The 18,991-nt window shown below is 40.8% G+C and overlaps 1 protein-coding gene across 7 annotated transcripts in view; it reads right to left on the bottom strand.

Annotated features, from left to right (window-relative positions):
• MTA3 (metastasis associated 1 family member 3) overlaps positions 1–18,991 on the bottom strand; it is a 236,587-nt gene that overhangs the window by 24,656 nt on the left and 192,940 nt on the right. For all 7 annotated transcript variants that reach the window (XR_004300276.1, XR_004300277.1, XM_032410402.1 and 4 more), the window contains 2 exons: positions 11,551–11,637; positions 8,745–8,891 (listed from right to left, as the gene is read on the bottom strand). Coding sequence is in view for 5 of the 7 variants with exons in the window: in XM_032410402.1 (XP_032266293.1) it covers positions 8,745–8,891; positions 11,551–11,637 (234 nt within the window). In the remaining 2 variants the exon portion in view is untranslated. The remainder of the gene's footprint in view (positions 1–8,744; positions 8,892–11,550; positions 11,638–18,991) is intronic.

Below are 18,991 nucleotides of genomic sequence, written 5' to 3'. Positions count from 1 at the left end.
AAGATGCGGTGGGTGGGAGGGTAGATTATAAAGGGTTATAAGGAAATTTTTGAGGGTGATGGATAAGTTTATTAAGTGGATAATGGATGGATAAGTGACTGGTGGTTTCCTGGTACATACATACATTATACTTATCAAGTTGTATATTTTATTTTATTTTTTTACTTTATTTTTTTAAGAGAATCTTTTTTTTTTAAGATTTTATTTATTTATTTGACAGAGAGAGACATAGCGAGAGAGGGAACACAAGCAGGGGGAGTGGGAGAGGGAGAAGCAGGTTTCCCACGGAGCAGGGAGCCTGATGCGGGGCTCAATCCCAGGACCCTGGGATCATGACCTGAGCCAAAGGCAGATGCTTAACGACTGAGCCACCCAGGAGCCCCCAAGTTGTATATTTTAAATATGTGCAGTTGAGGGGTGCCTAGGTGGCTCAGTTGGTTAAGTGTTCAACTCATGATTTCGACTCAGGTCATGAGATCCAGCCCCAGGTCAGGCTCCGCACACTCAGCGGGGAGTCTGCTTGGGATTCTCTCTTTCCCTCTCCCTCTGCTCCTCCCCCTACTCGCGTGCACACATGCTCTCTCTCTCTAAAATAAATAAATAAATTAATTAATTAAATAAAATCTTTAAAATAAGAAATATATGTAGTTGAATGTCAATGAAGCCTCAATAAAGCTGTTTAAAAAAGAAATGATAATGGAAAATAGCTTTATGGGTTTTTTTAAAATCTGGTGGAATAACAGGTGCTGGCTTTAGAGATACTGCATAAGAATCATTCTGAGTTTAATAAAACTAGAAAAAAAATCATTTAAAAATAACCCTAAGAAGGATAGGAGAAAAAAGAAAACTGGTGTGATCATGTTAATATCATACAAAATAGACTTCAAGACAAGGAGTATTAACAGAGCTAAAAAGAATCATTTCACAGTGATAAAAAGGTAAAAAAGACATAAAAATTATAATTATATATATCACCAATAACAGAACTTTAAAATACTGAGGCAAAAATTGACAGAATAAAGGGAGAAACAGACAAATCTGGTTGGAATATAAAGTTGAGAGTCTCCCAGAAAACTGGAGAGAAAAAAGAAAATCGGAGGACCAGTGTAGGAGGTCCAATGTCCAATATCTTGACCCTTTCTTCTTCTTCTTTTTTAAAAAGATTTTATTTATTTATTTGACAGAGAGAGAGAGAGCGCGCGAGAGCAGGAACACAATCAGAGGGAGTGGGAGAGGGCGAAGCAGGCTTCCCGCCGAGCAGGGAGCCCCACGCGGGGCTCGAAGCGGGGCTCAACAGGGGTCTCGACAGGGGGCTCAACTGGGGGCCCGATGCGGGGCTCGATCCCAGGACCCAGGGATCCCAACCTCAGCCGAAGGCAGATGCTTAACAACTGAGCCACCCAGGCGCCCCTTGACCCTTTCTTCTGCTGACTGTCTGATTCCAGATGCCTAAAATGTGGTCAGCCCTGTTTCCCCAGGACTCTGGGCTGTGCTCCCTGGCTGCCCTGGGGAGGGGCTCCTGTAGGCACTCAGCAAAGCTGCAATCAGACTGTCATGGAAACTCTCAGGTTATCCTCTTCCGGCACCTCCATTTAACAAAGTTGCCTTCAAGCTTGCTCCTCATTTTTACATTAATTACTTTTCACATTCATTTATATGTAAATAATTGTTGATAAAAATAAATATTTGGTTGAGGCAGGAAAATGCATAGATTATAACTCAGATGTTTTCTGAGCTTAAAGAGTACTCAGTCATCTGGAAGGAAAAACAGGAAACAGGAAAAGAAAATAATAATGAGCTAGGTTGGGAAGCTTAAAATGAACCCAGTGGGGGGTCCCCGAATCAACTAGACTGTGACAAATCTTTCCATTTCCATTGCCCTGGGGGCCTCCAGATTCAGAACACTTCTCACTTCCATAGTGGGATCCAAAGAGACTGCTCAGGAGGATACTTAAATCAGTTGGTTTCTGGAGTTGGTCTTTACCTCCCCGGGGCATCAAGATCTAATACTGATGTCTCAAGGGCCTTCTCAGACATATGTGCCAGCTCTTTGGATGGATGGGTCACGCTTCTTCTACGGAAGAGTTGTTTCTTAGGGACTTAATCCCCTTCCTCTGCTGTCTTCCTCAATCTCCTTTCCCAAGCATCTACACTTCCCCGAAAAAAAACACAGGATAGCTCTCAAGTTAGAGGCTCACTATCTTTCTCAGAGACTGACCTTCCACATATCACTGAGAATGGGAATACACTGGGAGAGGTTGGTTAAAAAGGTTTCCTCTAATGTCCGTTGCAGGTAAACAGAGACACTTTATTGAGGAGGACCCTTGAGCAACTACCATGGACTTTTGTCACTCTTCTACTGCTCAGAGGGTGTGAAGTCTAGACCTCTTACAGGCTCGCACACTAGTATATCCCTCAGGAATAGGATAAAAGTATTCTCTGGGAGCAACTGATATTAGTAAACCCAGGAATGGTCCCGCCAATTTGGCACCCTTCCAGAATATTCCAAAACACCAAGTTGTTAATTACTCATGCCTAATGCATTTGGGTCTGTTTTTCTCTACAACACCACCCCTATGGATTCACAGTATGAACGAACATCCACTGCCCTCACATAATGCTTCAATAGTCCTGAAACTCTCTAGATATACTAGGTACTCTGCTATAATTACTTCACATTCAATAAACCCTGGGGCCATCATGATCCATTAGAAAATACTGGGGAAAGGGCGCCTGGGTGGCTCAGTCGTTAAGCGTCTGCCTTCGGCTCAGGTCATGGTCCCAGGGTCCTGGGATCGAGTCCCACATCGGGCTCCCCCCTCGGCAGGAAGCCTGCTTCTCCCTTTCCCACTCCCCCTGCTTGTGTTCCTGCTCTCGCTCTCTCTCTCTGTGTCAAATAAATAAAATCTTTAAAAAAAAAAAAAAAAAAGAAAATACTGGGGAAAAAAAAGAAAATTCAAAGGCACTTTTATCTATGAAACTAGGTTGTAACATTACATCTTGAGACAAGGAGATCAGAGGCGAGTCCAGGGACACTTGATGTTCTTCCACAAACAATATTTTGGAAGATTAAAAAAAAAACTGTATTCTTTTGAAAGGCTATAAAAATGTTGACAGAAGGCGGCCTGGGCCCAAGCATGCCTAGGAATGCCATCAGCTGTTGCTGGCAGTCTATTTTTATTGGGATTTGTGAAGACAGCAGATGCATTCCCAGAGCTCTCTCACTGGTACAATGGGCCTCATCACCACCCATTTCTCGGAGTTGGGATGCAAACAGTTGGAGCTGTTGAATCACTGATTCAGAAACAAGTCATCCAAAGAACAGTCTTCACACCCCAGATCATAATATTGTACTTAGAGGCATCCACACTGGATACCCTCTTCATAGGGGACTCAGAAAAATGGTATTACTCAATGTGGAAAACAAATAAAGAAAAAAAATTTAGATCTACAGTGTATTCACACACCCCAGGGGAAATAAGCCAGAAGAAAGCAGATTAAAAGGAGCTTATTGTACAATTCATCAATTTCCTTGGCTCAGGTGTCCTGACTCTGTCCCACTGAAAACTCACCTCTCTCCTGAGCCTGCTGCTTTGGTTTTCCTGACACTGAGTCCTGCTTTAGTGGTACCCCTGGGACAAAAGCCGTATCATCTCAGAAAAAGAGGAAAAGAGCACACTCCAATTGATGTCCCCTTGTCGTATGACTACAAAACAGAAAGAAGTTGCTCTCCGGGGTCCCCATTTGATAAAGACAGAGACATAGCAGGCAATCACCCTGTCCCTGGTCACCTGGGCCGCACAGAGGAAGACCTGCTGACTGGGGCGGGGAGGGCATTTTCTTAGGGGTAAGGAGACGATGAGAGATGCCTGAACAGCCCATCTGCCCCTCTCCTCTCTGGATTTTTTCTGACTCAGCCTTCCCTCTGAAAAAAATGCCACTGTCTCAGGATGAGGAGGTTCCATCCCCTCTGCGGTAGGGTCTCTAATTGCAGGAGCCTCCAGGGAACTAAATGAGCCCTCTTTATCAAACTAATTTCCTGTCTTCAATACTCCTTTAAATAACTTAATCAAAGGCACTTTCTCTTTATAGATACTGAGCCCTTCTAATGTGCAAATATGCTTTGGAACATACCCATTTACTTTCAAGCAAACCCATGAGTCATTTTTTGAAAATCATATTTTTAGGTAAGAAATAAATGTAGTTTTAAGAAAAGTGTTGACATTTTATTTACATACAGTCCACATATGACTACAAAAGCTTTGGTTGATATCTTAACAATTTTCAAAATAAAACTTTAGTAACGGCTCTTCTTTAAAGGGTGGGGGGGCAATAGAATCTTAGCACTTAATGAATCCCTACCATGAGTCAGAGTCAATGCTGGGTATACCACATAATTTAATTTAAACACATTTCACCTTTAGGGGATTCTGTGAATCTTCTCTTATTTCTTTTTTCTCCCCTCTTTTGGACACTAATATAGTTCTTATGCTCTCCTTTCCAGAAACAGTAGGGGCTGTGATATGGGCCGAAGAGCTTCACAGAGGCAGGAAATGGAAGGACAGCTTTAATCAGACAATGGTGGCTTACAACTCACAGGCTAAGCACAGAAAAATGCCTACTATGTTCCTCTCTATATTTCCAAACACACACCCATCTCCAATACACAGAAAACATAAACACCTCCCAGGTACTTGCTGCACTCAGCACCCAAATCTGGGTCCTTATTCACCCACTGGAAACAACCCTGGAGAGGAGCTTAAATCCCATCTCTGCTGTTTGTTAGCAGGGGGGCTTTAGGCAAATCCCTTAACCTCTTTGAGCTTCGGTTTGTTCGTTATTAAAATGCAGGCTGTAACACCTACCTCACAGAGAGTTTGGGAGATCAAGTGGTATAAAGTCGGTGCAATATTTTTAACCACTATCACAACTCCATTAAGGCAAATGAAATTTGTACTTTACAGAGGAGAAAACAAGTTTAAAGAAACTAAGTGATTTACCCAAGGCCACACAGGACGTAATCAGAGGAGGCGGCAGTTAATCCCACCTGATTCCCAACATTCGGAGGTACTTTTTTTCCCCATGGCGCAGATAAATTCCATTTCCCTTGCTACCCTCTCTTCTGGGCTCTCAGACATGGAAAGGCTTTCCAGTAATTGCTCTTCTATCCCCACTGATCTCAGGGCCTTCGTTACTCACAGCCACATGGAGTTAACCACATGGGCCAAATGTGGTAGGTACTTGGTTTGCTGGCAATAAGAATGTCATCAAAGCATCTGTGAGTCAGAAAAGGAGACAGGATTTGGAAAGCACATGACAGCACGTAGCACACCACTGGACCAATAGCCGGACGGACGAGAATGAGGTGTAGGGGACTGACTGGTAAGGGACCAGGTAGATCTCTGTTTTGAAATTTCATTTTTCCTGTCATTACTGACCCCAAATAATGAGGCCTCTTATGTATGCAGATTCTGTTTTCACCCTTGGAGCTTAAGTCCCAGTAGGGGCGTCACAGAGGGGTATGTGTGGCCCGGTGCTGTGGGTTATACTTAACAGAAGACACAGAGGGCTGACTCCCAACCACCAGGGCCTTTAAGTGGCCAGGGCCAGACGAAAGCCAGTGACTTTCAGGAAGATGATAAGAAGCTGTCCATCATTTTTTTTTTTTTAAATGTCAGGTAAAAATCCTTTCTACCAACAGGAATCCGGACCCTTTTTCTCTTCATCATGAACTTCCAACTGCAGGTGGAGGCTGAGTGAAGGGTGCGAGCCACTGAGAAGGGGACAGGAAGCCCTAAAGCTGAGAGACCTGGATATTTCTGTCCAATCAGGTTTTGTTTCCAGTTAAATTAGTTCTGTCTGTCAACATCCTGTTTGGTGTGCTCCTCTGTCTGACCCGCTGATAATTAAGTCGCAATGCTAATTGATTTTATGATTGGATCACACAGGGTGAGGCTTTTCCATGAATTTGTATTCATCAGTTCCAGTAAATGACGGTATTGACTATCCCATGAAAACTCACTATCAGCCTAATACTTTTTTCCTAGTACTTTGAGTTCACCTTGGAAACTCAGGTTTAATATCCTGAGGAAATAAGAAACAGACCGTTTATCCCAAGGAAAAGCTCCACTGGGAATACCGAAGTGGGGACATGTTCTGCAATGTGTGTTTCCATCACACTTGTCTCTCAGCCCCACAGTCATCCATCTAAACTCCGCGGGGGCGGTGCGGGGGGGCTGGGACCCTGCAAACACTGTTCCTCTGCCCTCCGGCTCCCGGATGCGCCAGCAGGGGGTGCTAGAGGGAGCCGGCGAGGCAGGAGGTCGGAGAAGGCACCTGCCGCGTGCTGTTCCCGTCAGCCTCACGGCGGCCGAGGATTGTTCGGTTCCCAGCTTCCCTCACGCTCCCGGAACCAGCCTCGTCACACCTGAGAGGAGCGAGCACCGGCAGAGCAGCGCCTTCCCTCAGGGGCCTCAGTTCTCGCTGCTCGGGCCTCCTTGAGCCTCCAGCAAGAGGGGGAACCCCAACGTGGTCTTCATTTGGTTCTCCCAACCTTGGAGATGGCGGCGGCTTCCCGTGCCCCCCACCATGTTCCTGTTCACCTCCTCTGTCCTCCAGTACCTGTCCTATTGACTTCTTACGTTAAATTAGCTAAAATAACTTCTGTGCTTTCTACTTTGCTGACTCATACGGCGTATTTGAGAGCCACAACTTCTTTTATAACCGTGGTTAAAAGAGCAAACTCTAAAATCAGCCACACCTGAATGGAAATCCCCATCCATTTATACCTGGTAACTTTGGAAAATTTAATTGACCTCTCTAGGTCTCATTTTCCTCAGTCATTCCTTTATTCAATTAACAGTTATTAAGAACCAACTAAGTTACAGGCACCGTGCTAGGCAGTAGAAATACAATGTTATGCAAAACAGTTACATTCCCTGACCTCCTAGAACCTGCTGTCATGTGAATCAAATGAGGTAACACAGGTAAGGTACATGTCATCAGCCTTCCTCTCCATACCAACCCGGCAAAGACAAAAGGGTTTGAAGAAAAAAGTTGTTTCAACAGCTAAGTCTCTTCAGAAAATGAGATGGGGTCTTCTCCTCAACGAGGTGGAAGGTCTCGGTTAACATAACCCCATGGATTCACTGTATGCCCTGTCCACTCGTCCCGTTCGGAGCAGAGAAGCAACGACCTTTACAGTAACAATCTTCAGAAGGAAATGAGACAAACAGCACTAGAGAGGGAACACTATGAGGTGGCATTTTTTAGAAATTCTAAGGAGACAGGTACCTGTGATAAAATGTGAGCTGTCATGCGGGGCTAGGACTGGGGCCTGAGTGACTGTGACCATAGGGCACAGGTGGAAAAAGATAGTAGAGAGCTGCTCTTCCAACCGTAGTCACCACAAGAGTCTTCTTACCCTAAAATGTATATTGTACGTGTATATGTATGAACCAGAACTTAATTTCTGCTTCCTGCGGTAGGACAGCACACACCTCCAGAGGCCAGGGAGGTGATGACAGAAAAGGAAGATTCCTGATTCCATTTAAGTCTGAATCCAAAAGCCCCAGGCTGTGGGCAAGGAAAAGCTGGGAAGAAATCCAATCTCCACATTTTGACACAATCTGTCCTTAGTCTTCTGCTGTCTAGACATTGGGCGGATTATGGCAAGGATGGCCATGTCCTTGTTAGCAAGTAAGTATTTCTGCAAGACTACTATGTAGCTAAATTCTTGAAAGCCATATCTATAACACACTGATAACCTATAAATGCAAATTAAACTTTTCACCCTCAGTTTTTTATTCATTTTGACATCACTATGACCATGAAAAGTCATACTGAAGGAAAACAACCATGGGAAACTATTACTAGAAGGTCTATTTCACATCCCTGCTCTAGGGCCTCATTATAACTAATTTACTGTCACTGAAGGAATTTAGAGGCCTCGAAGACATGAAAAGCCTGGAGAGAGTTTTACTCGTAAATAAATGCCAACACTTAAACCATCAAGACAGCTTCAAATTCTAGGACTACTGAAATGGACAATATATACTGCCTGGGTGATTTATTATCCTTGTGTTTATAGTCCAAATGGGAAGATAATTCAATTCCACCTGAAGAGTCATTATGTGCCCAAACCCCAAGGGAAGTACTTTGGATAAGAGGTGATATTTCTCAGCTTTTCCATTTCAAACAAATTATTATTTCTGTATTTAAGACATCACCCAGGCAATTCCCTTCATGACTTGTAGCACTCTTGAGCAATTAAAAACATTGTATAAGGTGAAAGAAGTCGGGGACAAATGCCAAATCCAAAATGATCCACAGAACACCGAAGAACCCCCAGAGAGCACAGTTGCCTCAGACATAAGGTGAAATCATCCCTTCTGCTCAGGAAAACATAAATGAGTGGTAAGCATGCATCCAGCAAGCACATTATCACCCAGCAGAGACAACCTGATAAATACAGACTTCCTCTCCAAACAAGCCTCCTCACAGGGAATGTGAGCAAAAAGGTCCCTTCTGAGGAGATGGTGAAGTATCACTTGGCAAAATGTCTTCACTGTGGTACACAGCAGCCTTCCCTCTTATCCCCTTGCCACACATGCAGTTCAATTAGAGGGTGGAAGAACCTGTTTGCTACACGTCTTGGATTTGGCAGGGGACATGTTCAGAGGGGACAAGGGCAGAGAGGCCCTGGACTGTGGGATCAGGCCCCCAGAATTCCTGGGCTTACATACCATCCAGGCCATTGTGATGACTGTAGTTTCTTTTCCCCAAAATGCTCAGAGACGTGTGATTCGGCGTGGTTAGCATCCGCTTGGTAGTGGGGGTTTGCAGGCTTGGTGTAGATCGAATTACATTAGGTTTCTTCGAAGGATGGATCTCTGGCAGGGGGAGAAAAGGTTTCTCAACTCAGAACATGGTATTAAAAATCTCTGTGTGCACTTACATTGCCTAATAGGCACACATCTTACTTCTTAATGAGCTGAGAGTCAGTTCCTTATGAGCCAGCCTGTTTTCCCAAGGACTTGCATAATGAATCAACTTCAAGTGCCGTTACCATGGCTTTACTTATCAAAAGTGAGCTGCTGCTCCTCTGCTAGCTGGAGCTCTGAGCTTCATGTTGGGAGGACAAGCAACAAAAACAACAACAAAACGCCACTTGCACTTCAGAAGGTCACTTGAGCACAGATTTACTAAGGGAATAAGGCAACTAACTCTTCAAGGTCTTAAGAAATTTAAAGGTTATCTGGAGAAGACATAGCATGCAGCATGTCTCAGGTGTGAGAGATTTCTGGAAAACAGGATTCTTCCTCTGGCTCTGCAAGGAGGGTATAGGACCAGGGTTAATCTCTCCCAGCTACAGAACATTTTGATGTAGATGAAACCTGACACCAAATGCCAAATTCTAGACTCAAGATGTAGTAGAAGAAAAGCTTTGATGGAGGATATATCACAAAACGGTGACGTGCACGTGGGATATGTGTGTTTATGTGAAGTATGTTGTTGTCAGCCACATAGCCTAGAATTACTTGCACTTTTTGGATAAAGCAGATGGACAGAAATTGCAGTCTGTAGCAACTGGATTTAAGGATTTCAGTCTGTTACCGTTATTGGGCAATGTCTTGTCCGAAGCTAAACCTGCCCCCTGATTCTGAGTCACCATCTGTGCATGAGCCACCCTGTCTTCTCAGGGAAGGGCCAGGATATCAGCTTCATTGTCCAAAATTTAGGAAAGGCTGTTAGGATTGTTAGAATTACTATATCTTAGTCTGGTCAAAATTCTACACTTGCCAAAATTTAGGAACAGATCAAGTGCTAACCAGTATATGGTGCTGATTTTCTTTTTCCAACGTGGCACTGAAACTTCGCCAACCCCATTTTTCATTACAGCCTCCACACTACGCTCCATCCAAACCATACCACCTGCCTTTGGACTCATGAAAGCCTTTGTTCACCAAGTTCTCTTGGCCTCATAAAGGGAAAAATATTGTTTTCCTATTTTTCTATTTACTACTTATCACTCAAGGTTGAGATCAAATACTGCTTTCTCCACGTAGGCTGCCCTAAATCTCATCAGAAATAACTATTCTTTCCTCCAAGTGTCCAGTGAATATTACCTGTAATTCTTTTATAGGAGCTAATCCTTTGCTTAATTGTCCTTACCTGTGTGCTTTCCCCACTAGACTAAAACTTTTGAGGGCAAAGTCTTATTCATCTTGGCATTCCTCCAAATCACTTGGTGGTACACATCAGAGTGTCTTGTATGTAGTAAACACTCAGAAATATGTTAGGTAGGGATGTGGTTCAGCTAGTAAGAACAGCACATCTTTGGGCTTACCTGGGAGGCACAGACACCAATTTATCCGCAGGAGGAACACACAATTACCCATGGTAAGACTGACTAATATGCAATGTTATAGTCTATTTCTTATGATCAGAGACTTGTCCTTGCATGGTGGGAAGGGGCTTGGAGGATTAGGTCCTGCAAGGGCATACAGATAGCACACTTCAAGGACTTGATCACCATGACCTACCCAGGTCCTGCCTATGATAATGAGGTAATATTCTGGGGGCTATCAAAGCAATTCTTTAGGCCCTGAGAAATAAAACAAGAAATCAGGTGACCAAGTAAAATCAAAGAGGGAGCTGTGAGCTTCTGACTCTTGGATGCTCTGATAAGGACCACATAATATACCAAGTTCAAAGTTACACTTTGACGTTTAAGCGTGTCTAGAGTCTGAACACTTCATAACTGTGTATCTTTCTGACAGAGCAATAAGGTTCAATTCAACTTTGAGTACGAGTACATCATTCACTTTTACTGAGAAAATGAAAAAGCAAGAATATCAGAAGCATTAAAAACATGCCAGTATAGGTATAGTAGGAACCATTTTAGGAATGATTATTTTGTAAATTATCTTAAAACTTTGCAAAAACCAAAAAAAGTGTTATTGCCTAGTGATTTTTTAAAATACTCTTCTTAATTGTGATATTTCAACACGTATATGGACCCATTATCTTTGGCGAAGTCCAAGTTAAATAAGAGGGTAAAAACCAGAAAGCAATACAAATGCTCCCCTTTCAAAGTAACCTTAATTGGTACATCAAAACTATAAATATTCTTTTAAAGATAGGTTAGAACGAGTCTTATCTCATTAAAAAAAAATAAGCCAAGTGGAAGGATCTAAATCAAAACATTAAGAATATTCATCCTCTAATAATCTAGTGATTCTGACTTTCTTCTTTTTGCTCAATCTGTATTTATATCCATAAATATACATTACATTTTTATTGATTTTTTGAAAAAGCAAACATATCCATAACCTTGTGTATATCTTGTGTATATCCATAACCTTGTGTATATCTTGTGTGTATAAAGCTTCTAAAACATAATAAATTGACTATACATGTGAAAGTATCCAATTTCAGCTACTTTCTTGAAAGGCTTAGATTTAGTTTAAGTATGACAATTTAGAGTAGCCAAATACTTGTAAGATACAAAGATTGTTCTTTGAAATTTTCCTATTAGAAAATACCCACCTAAATACCCAATGATACATGCCAAAGGTTTCCTAGTGCTTTTGCTTTTCAGTGGACTTCCAGATAGCTCGGCATGTCTGTCTGCATCTGAGGAGAGAAGGAAACATGGAGACAACCAATGAGGCTGATTTCTCTACCTATTCTACACACACTGCAGAGACAAAAGGTGCCAGTGGAAGACAATGCAAAATATCCACCAGACTCCTGCACAATTTCCTGTGGGGTTTGAGAAAACCGTTTCTAGTTCTGGTTCCAAATTACTGAATGAAGGAGGTACCTGGAGAACACTCACTTTAAAGACTCATGAGTGCAGCTAACACGTATCTCGCACACACGTGCTTTCTGTGTGTGCCCATCTGAAAAGCAGTGGAAATACGCTTCCTTCCTAGCCATGGCATTGCTTTCTCATAGTAGAAAAACTTCCACGCAGAATGAGGTGAATCAGTCCTAATGTAAGATTCATGTGGCGGAGAAGACAAAAATGACAAAGCGGACAAAGGCAAGGCACTTGGCCATCCCTGACCTAGTGGGAGTGAGTCTCCACTGAGAAGACTCACTTGATTAAACTCCACTGAGAAGACTATCTTGATTAAACTCAGTTCCATTAGATGAGAGCCTCACAAGGGTAAACATGGGTCATCGGTTTTATCGCTCGTTTTCTATCCTTCATATCCTACCATGATGTCAGTGGTGCTGGGCTTTAAAAGGTTGCCTGTATGTAGAGTGTCTCATCCATTAGTCAGAACAGTAAAATACTGTGGGAATGGCTGTTAGTGTTCATAAAGTTCCCCTCACACTCCTCATACCCTACCATAACACACTTCTGACAGAGAAAAATAAGGCATATAACACACACACTCTCTGTGTTTTAATTAGTTGTCATTAGGATGGAAGAGTAGATGTGGAACAGGGCTGCTCTCAGACCAAGGAGCTAAGTTACAAAAATAGAGTTTGAAGGGAGAAAAAAAAAGTGTATTGAAATGTTTTTTAAATCTGCAGATATTGCCATAAAACTTAAAGAGTACTTTTAGCAGATATTTTGCTACGTGTATGCCTTTTCCCCACCTTCCAATACTTGACAAAAATGCCCTACTGGTTTTCTGAGGCTGAGACCACATTTCTAGGCATACATACAGGAAACTTCCTTTGACAACCACAAGAATTCTCTCTGCACTATTAGTGTTAAAATATACAATTCACTCTGGAACCACAAATCATTTAGAATTAAAAATTAACTTTTTCATAAGCTCTAGCTTTCTCTTTCACCAAGGAAACTATTTTAACTATTAAACAGAAAGAGGTGGGAAAATAGCATTTAAAAAGAAAACGTCTAAAATAAACAAAGCACATACTGCAGAGAGCCTCAGATAATAGGAATCAGAATATGTATCCTAAGCGCTGGCTAATTATTATACAACCATGGACAACTATAAATGATCTGATTTCTTTTCTTCCTTACTCAGCTGATTTCCTTTGGGAAAAAAAAAATTACTGAGATATGAAGTTTTTCACCTGTTGTTGAATAACAATGAAGATAAAGGAAGAAATATACCAAGCATATTTTGGAGGAGTAATCTAAATAAACATTAAAAAGCAACACAAGTCAAATCCCTGTCAAATCGCTGTGAGTGGATACTAAATAATTCCTTCCTATTACTAATTCATCTAAAATTCAAGTTCTACTTGGGATGAGGACAAGAGAAAATTTTGTCCTTTCTATTAATGAAAGAAAGCTTGAATGAATCAGCTTGTATTTCCTACATGTTCTGGACAAAGGCAACCATTGTATTACTAGTAATAAGATTAACTTTGCACTTTATTCCAGTTAATAAGGCCCAAAGGAAAACTGTCAATGTGGTTACAATTGATGGACTCTCCTAGGACTATCACCTTGACAAGAATCAACAAAAGGAAGACTATCAAAGAGGTCACCAACACAATACCTAAAGATATTTCATTTTAAACCACACTAATCTGCTTTTAATTTCTCATCAAATCAGTAGCATTACTTATGTGATGTTCCAAGTGACAATTTACAGAGCACCTGAGTGGGAGATCAAAGCTCTTTAGAAGCATCACTAATCCCCATTACATTTTAAAGTAGTTCGTGGCAAGAATGATCAGTCTCTGCTATGAGGAAATAAGTGCTAAGGCTACCTAGTCACTGTTTAATATAAAAATTGCATCTATTCAATGATATACACTGAATACACATGGGAAAAATACCTTCTGCCCTGGGGGAATGATCATACACATGGGATTATCAGGTCCACACTTGAGTTGGTTAAACAGAATCTTGGTCTGCACTCAAGAGCAGACCAGTGGTGCCACTTATCAAATTATTCACCTAACTCTATGAAAAGAGATAATTCATTAGTATGCATTAAAAGTGCACAGATAAGGCAAGCAACCTGAGAGATGCCCAAAGAACCCAGAAGGAATCAAAATCTGCCCAGAAAGAGGGAGAACATGAGCATCTCACCCCCAAGTCACTTGACTGCACACAGGCACATTTCTTTAGCTTCCTAGAGTACATCTCCTTGAGGTAAACCTGGAAAAACACTGTTGCTTTCATTGCAACTCACAGCCATTTTTCTACAATGTTTTGGAAATATGTGTGTGTGGGAATAAAATAGAAAAACTGCAAAAAGTACACACTGAATTAAAATTCACAAAAACATTCACATGGGCTTCCAAGATTGCTGTCAAAATAGAACCATCCACAGAATTTTCTTATAGGAATTGCAAAGGCATTTCTAAAGATGACACAAAACCCAGGTGCCATTATAAAAAAAAAAAAAATCACAGGGGCGCCTAGGTGGCTTAGTCAGTTAAGTATCCGACTCTTGGTTTCTGCTCAGGTCATGACCTCAGGGTCGTGGGATCCAGCCCCGCGTTGGGCTCCACGCTCAGTGGGGAGTCTGAGATTCTCTCTCTCTCCCTCTCCCCTTCCCTAAAATAAAGAAATCTTTTTAAAAAATGATAAATTCAACTATGTTTTTAAAAAATCTGCTTGACAAATACATCATAAACAAAGTCAAAGGCAAAATGGGGGATATATTTGCACCATGTATCACAAATCAAGAGCTAACATCCTTAAAATATAAAAAAGTCCTCATAAGTCAGTAAGACTTCTAATAGAAAACAGGCCAGGGGCAAAAATGGCTGACAGGGAAAAACAAATGGTTTTCAAATATATGAAAAGATTTCTATTTCATTCAAAATGAGAAATGCAAACTAATATAACTTACATGTCACCTGTCAACTAGCCAAGGGTTTCAAAGATGGATAACACTGCTGGCAAGGTTCTAGAGAAATAGGCATTCTCTAGACATTGTGGGTGGGAACGCAAATCGTGGTTTTTCTAAGGATAACTGGGTAGTGACTATTAAAATTCCAAATGCATGTTCCTTGATCCAGATATTTTACTTTTAGGGGTCTGTCCTGTGACCTACCCACGCATTTCACACATCGGTATGAAATGCTATCTGTATAAGGATATTTGTTGCAACATTACTTATGATAGAGAAGACTGGAAATAACCTAAAAATCTGTTTAATAAGGAATTAAAGTACAAAACATTATTATGCAGCTGGTAAGAAAAGGAGGTAGCTCTCAATGTACTGGTATGGAATGGCTTCCAAGATCTGAAGTAAAGAAAGCAAGGTGCAGAACAATGTGGACATTAACATCTGTATTAAAACAAAAAAAGAATATACCCACTTAGACTAGTATAGATACACAGAGTATCTCTGGATACTTTAGACAGGATGACAATGGTTACCTCTGAAGATGGTATAAATGGGAATGGCAATAGGATTTCTAGCCACTTTTGTATCTTTAGAAAAATTTAAAGTATCCATTCAAAAATGAATTTTTATTCAAAACAAACTACCCAAAATACCCAAACCAAAACTGTTCTCACCTAATATCAGAGCTTAAAATTTCACACTTTATACAATTATTAATAGTTAACTTTTGCTGAGAAATCTCTAGAAAAACTCGTATTTTAAAGCTTCTGAATGCAGGTCCTTGGGATACTTCCAAAGCTGAATCAGCATCTTCAAACAGAAAAATGTGGCTCCAGGTGCCTCTCAAGGAACTGCGTACTAGGGAATGGTGGTCATTCAAGTCTGGTGTGATCAACTTAGAAACCACGGAGTCACCCATGAAAGCTACAAAGGTGGCAGGTCATTCACTTGGACCCACTTCTCCAGACACTTTAGCTTCATCTACGGAGTGCTGCGAACATACCCACTTCTACTTAACCTCAGTTTCTGAGGATCCTGAATCTCAAATAGTAACCCTGTGCTTATTAGGTGTTGGGTGATTTTACAGATGTTTGATAAAGTCATCGGGAAGCTCAGTGGTCATTTCTGATGGCGAGAACAAAGGAAGAACACCATTATCACATCGTGGCTTTTTTTACTGAAGGCAGGGGGAGAAGAGACAGGCTGTCTGAAACTTGACAACCCATGCTATCAGTCTGCAAATTGTGTCAAGGACACAGTACCTTTCTTTCTGCGATGTTCTGGTTTTTGATTTACCAATCCATGTTTAATAAGCACTATCTCTCTGGTAGAACAGGCTCAGGCATTGTACTGATGTTAGTCATTTTTGTAATGGACTTACATATTTACATATAAAGGCATAGTATTCAAACAAATAGAAATTTGGGGAATTTGGTTTTAAAAAATCACATATATATGTATATATATGTATTTCTTATATGTATATATTTTTCAACACGTTGGTCATACTATATACCTAAGTTTTTAAAATTATTTTTTAAAAATAAGAAACGTAGGACGCCTGGGTGGCTCAGATGGTTAAGCGTCTGCCTTCGGCTCAGGTCGTGATCTCAGGGTCCTGGGATCGAGTCCCGCATCGGGTTCCCTGCTCAGTGCAGAGCCTGCTTCTCCCTCTCCCTCTGCCACTCCCTCTGCTTGTGCTCTTCTGTCTATCTCTCTGTCAAATAAATAAATAAAATCTTAAAAAAAAAAAAAAAGAAGAAGAAACGTATTCCCATGGCTCAAAATTGAAAAAGTTTAAAAGGATAAACAGAGGGGAGTCTCCTTCCCACCCCTTTGTCTCAGCCTCCCAGCTTCCCTTCCCGGGGACATTATTTGTTCTTACGTTTTCTCTGTGATACTTTATGGATATATAAAGATTTCCCCTTTTCAGTCTACTGTTTTAATACCATTTTCTTAACGAAAATAAAACAAAAAGGCCAGAGTACTGTTGTAATAAACCAAAAAAAAAATTCCTCTAAAAGGATCAACTTGTAAGTCAAGCACTCATAGTTACCATTATGCTCTGCACAATCTGAGATTTTTGTCTCCTTAGCTTTTCCCTTCACTCTCACGCAGTCTGTCACCCTGTGAACTCTGGCTAGGACATGATTTTGATGGTGCTGCCAAGGCCAGAAGCCATGGAAAGGGTCAGCTTCTATAGTGCTTAGAACTCTCAAGTTCACAGGAAAAACTACTTACCTTCCTGAATATTATGAATTATTCTAAAATGCATCAGTTAGAGCTCTTGATCCATCAGTATCTTTGGAATTAGACTTTCATCTCATCTGAACGTACATTCATACTGCATCACAGGGATTAACTTTTTTGAGGAGGGATGGGGGTCACCATTGCCCTTGAGAAACCAAGGAAAGCTTACTAAAAAACAATACACCTATGCATTCCCACTGGACCATAGACACGGTTGCCTACAGACATCAAGTTATTAACAGTTTATCTTCTCCATAACAATCCAAGATCAAGGGATCTGCTGAAGAGGTGGTAACAAGGTACATATAAGACAGGAGATGATGATGTAAGAATCAATTAGATGCTAGAAGAGTTCATTAGTTGCTTGTCTGAAAAAAAGTAACAGTAGATGGCTGCTGAAACTTTGTAATTTTAAATTTCAAGGTAAAATTATTTTGAGAATCTATTCTATATGTAACTTGACCAAAGAAGCGCAACGCAAAATATGCTCCTTGAATCTCATCACACCAAATGACCCTGTTCTTTTATTACTATTATTATTATAGCTATATGTTTATAGAAATAAAACACATGTAATTTAACTGACCCCCCCTTTATTTAGTAGCATGGCCTTTCAATTGAGGAATAATATATAAAATGAGGTAACAGGAAAAATACACTTCATTGAAGAATAATAAAAATAAAGGCAATTTGCGTATTAACTGAGAAACTAACAGAAGAGCCATGGGAAACAGAAGCTTCCTCAGCTGCCAATTTAGTTGGTGATTTCTTTTCCATTCATAGGAACAAAGATGATACTGGATCCTGGCCAATTTTAATGGAAGAATTTCATTCAATTCTTTTTCTCATATGTTTTATTATCCTGTTTAGTTAAGAAACTATAAATGTGTTTTAAATCAGCTAAGCAGTTTGGATGAATGTAAGTATTTTCCAGTTCCTTAAAATGGTTAAGAAAAGGATAAGAGGGGTGCCTGGGTGGCTCAGTCGTTGAGCGTCTGTCTTCGGCTCAGGTCATGATCCCAGAGTCCTGGGATCGAGCCCCACACTGGGCTCCCTGCTCCGCGGGAAGCCTGCTTCTCCCTCTCCCATTCCCCCTGCTTGTGTTTCGTCTCTCGCTGTGTCTCTTCGTCAAATAAATAAATAAAATCTTTAAAAAAAAAAAAGAAAAGAAAAGGATAAGAGCATAAATCCATGAACTGAGAAATGCTAGCATGAAATATCAGTATCAGCCTAAGTTCCAAATACACATGAGTCTAATGGAGCTAAATTCCCCTCCATGGGACTCAGAGAGTACTGCCATTTTCCACTCTCTTTACAAAGCACTTTTCTTCTCCTTATAAAGCTTTTACCTGTAAGTTGTAAAGCCTTTCAACCATTCTGCTGAAAATTACCTTTAGGAACAAAAAATGATTTTCAATTATCCCTCCTTACATGGATACCCTCCTTAAATCAAAATGGAACATCTCATAACAAGAAATTTCTTTTCTCACACAGAAAAAGCATCTACTAAATGCCTACACAATTTCCTTTCTGTTAAGCCAGACAGCAAATTTGCTCATCCTTTAAGGGAGAAAGCTGCATGGCTCTAACGTGGAGCCAGGCCTGTGACTAAACATAGCAAGGCTAGAATCAGAGCTAGCACACAAAGTATGGACACATTTGAGGGGTACATGGTAATAACAGAACAACCCACAATTCACTGATACATATGACCTTTGTTCTAACAACAACAACAAAAATGAAACATAAGCAAGACTGAGCATGTTGAAAATGAGAGTAATAGTCATGTACATGGTATGCAGTAATATATGTATGACTATGAAATGGAAACCAAATTGGACAAATATAAAGAATGCTCAACCCATAAATTTGGTCACTAGCCTGTAAAAACTAAATATGTATTTTCAGAAAATTCACCCAAAGACACTAAAATCCATTTA

This window comes from Phoca vitulina, unplaced genomic scaffold (genome assembly GCF_004348235.1).
Source record: "Phoca vitulina isolate PV1807 unplaced genomic scaffold, GSC_HSeal_1.0 scaffold12, whole genome shotgun sequence".
In the NCBI taxonomy this organism is placed as follows: Eukaryota; Metazoa; Chordata; class Mammalia; order Carnivora; family Phocidae; genus Phoca; species Phoca vitulina.
The sequence above is the reverse complement of the archived record's forward strand: the minus strand, read 5'-3'. Positions and strand labels throughout refer to the sequence as shown.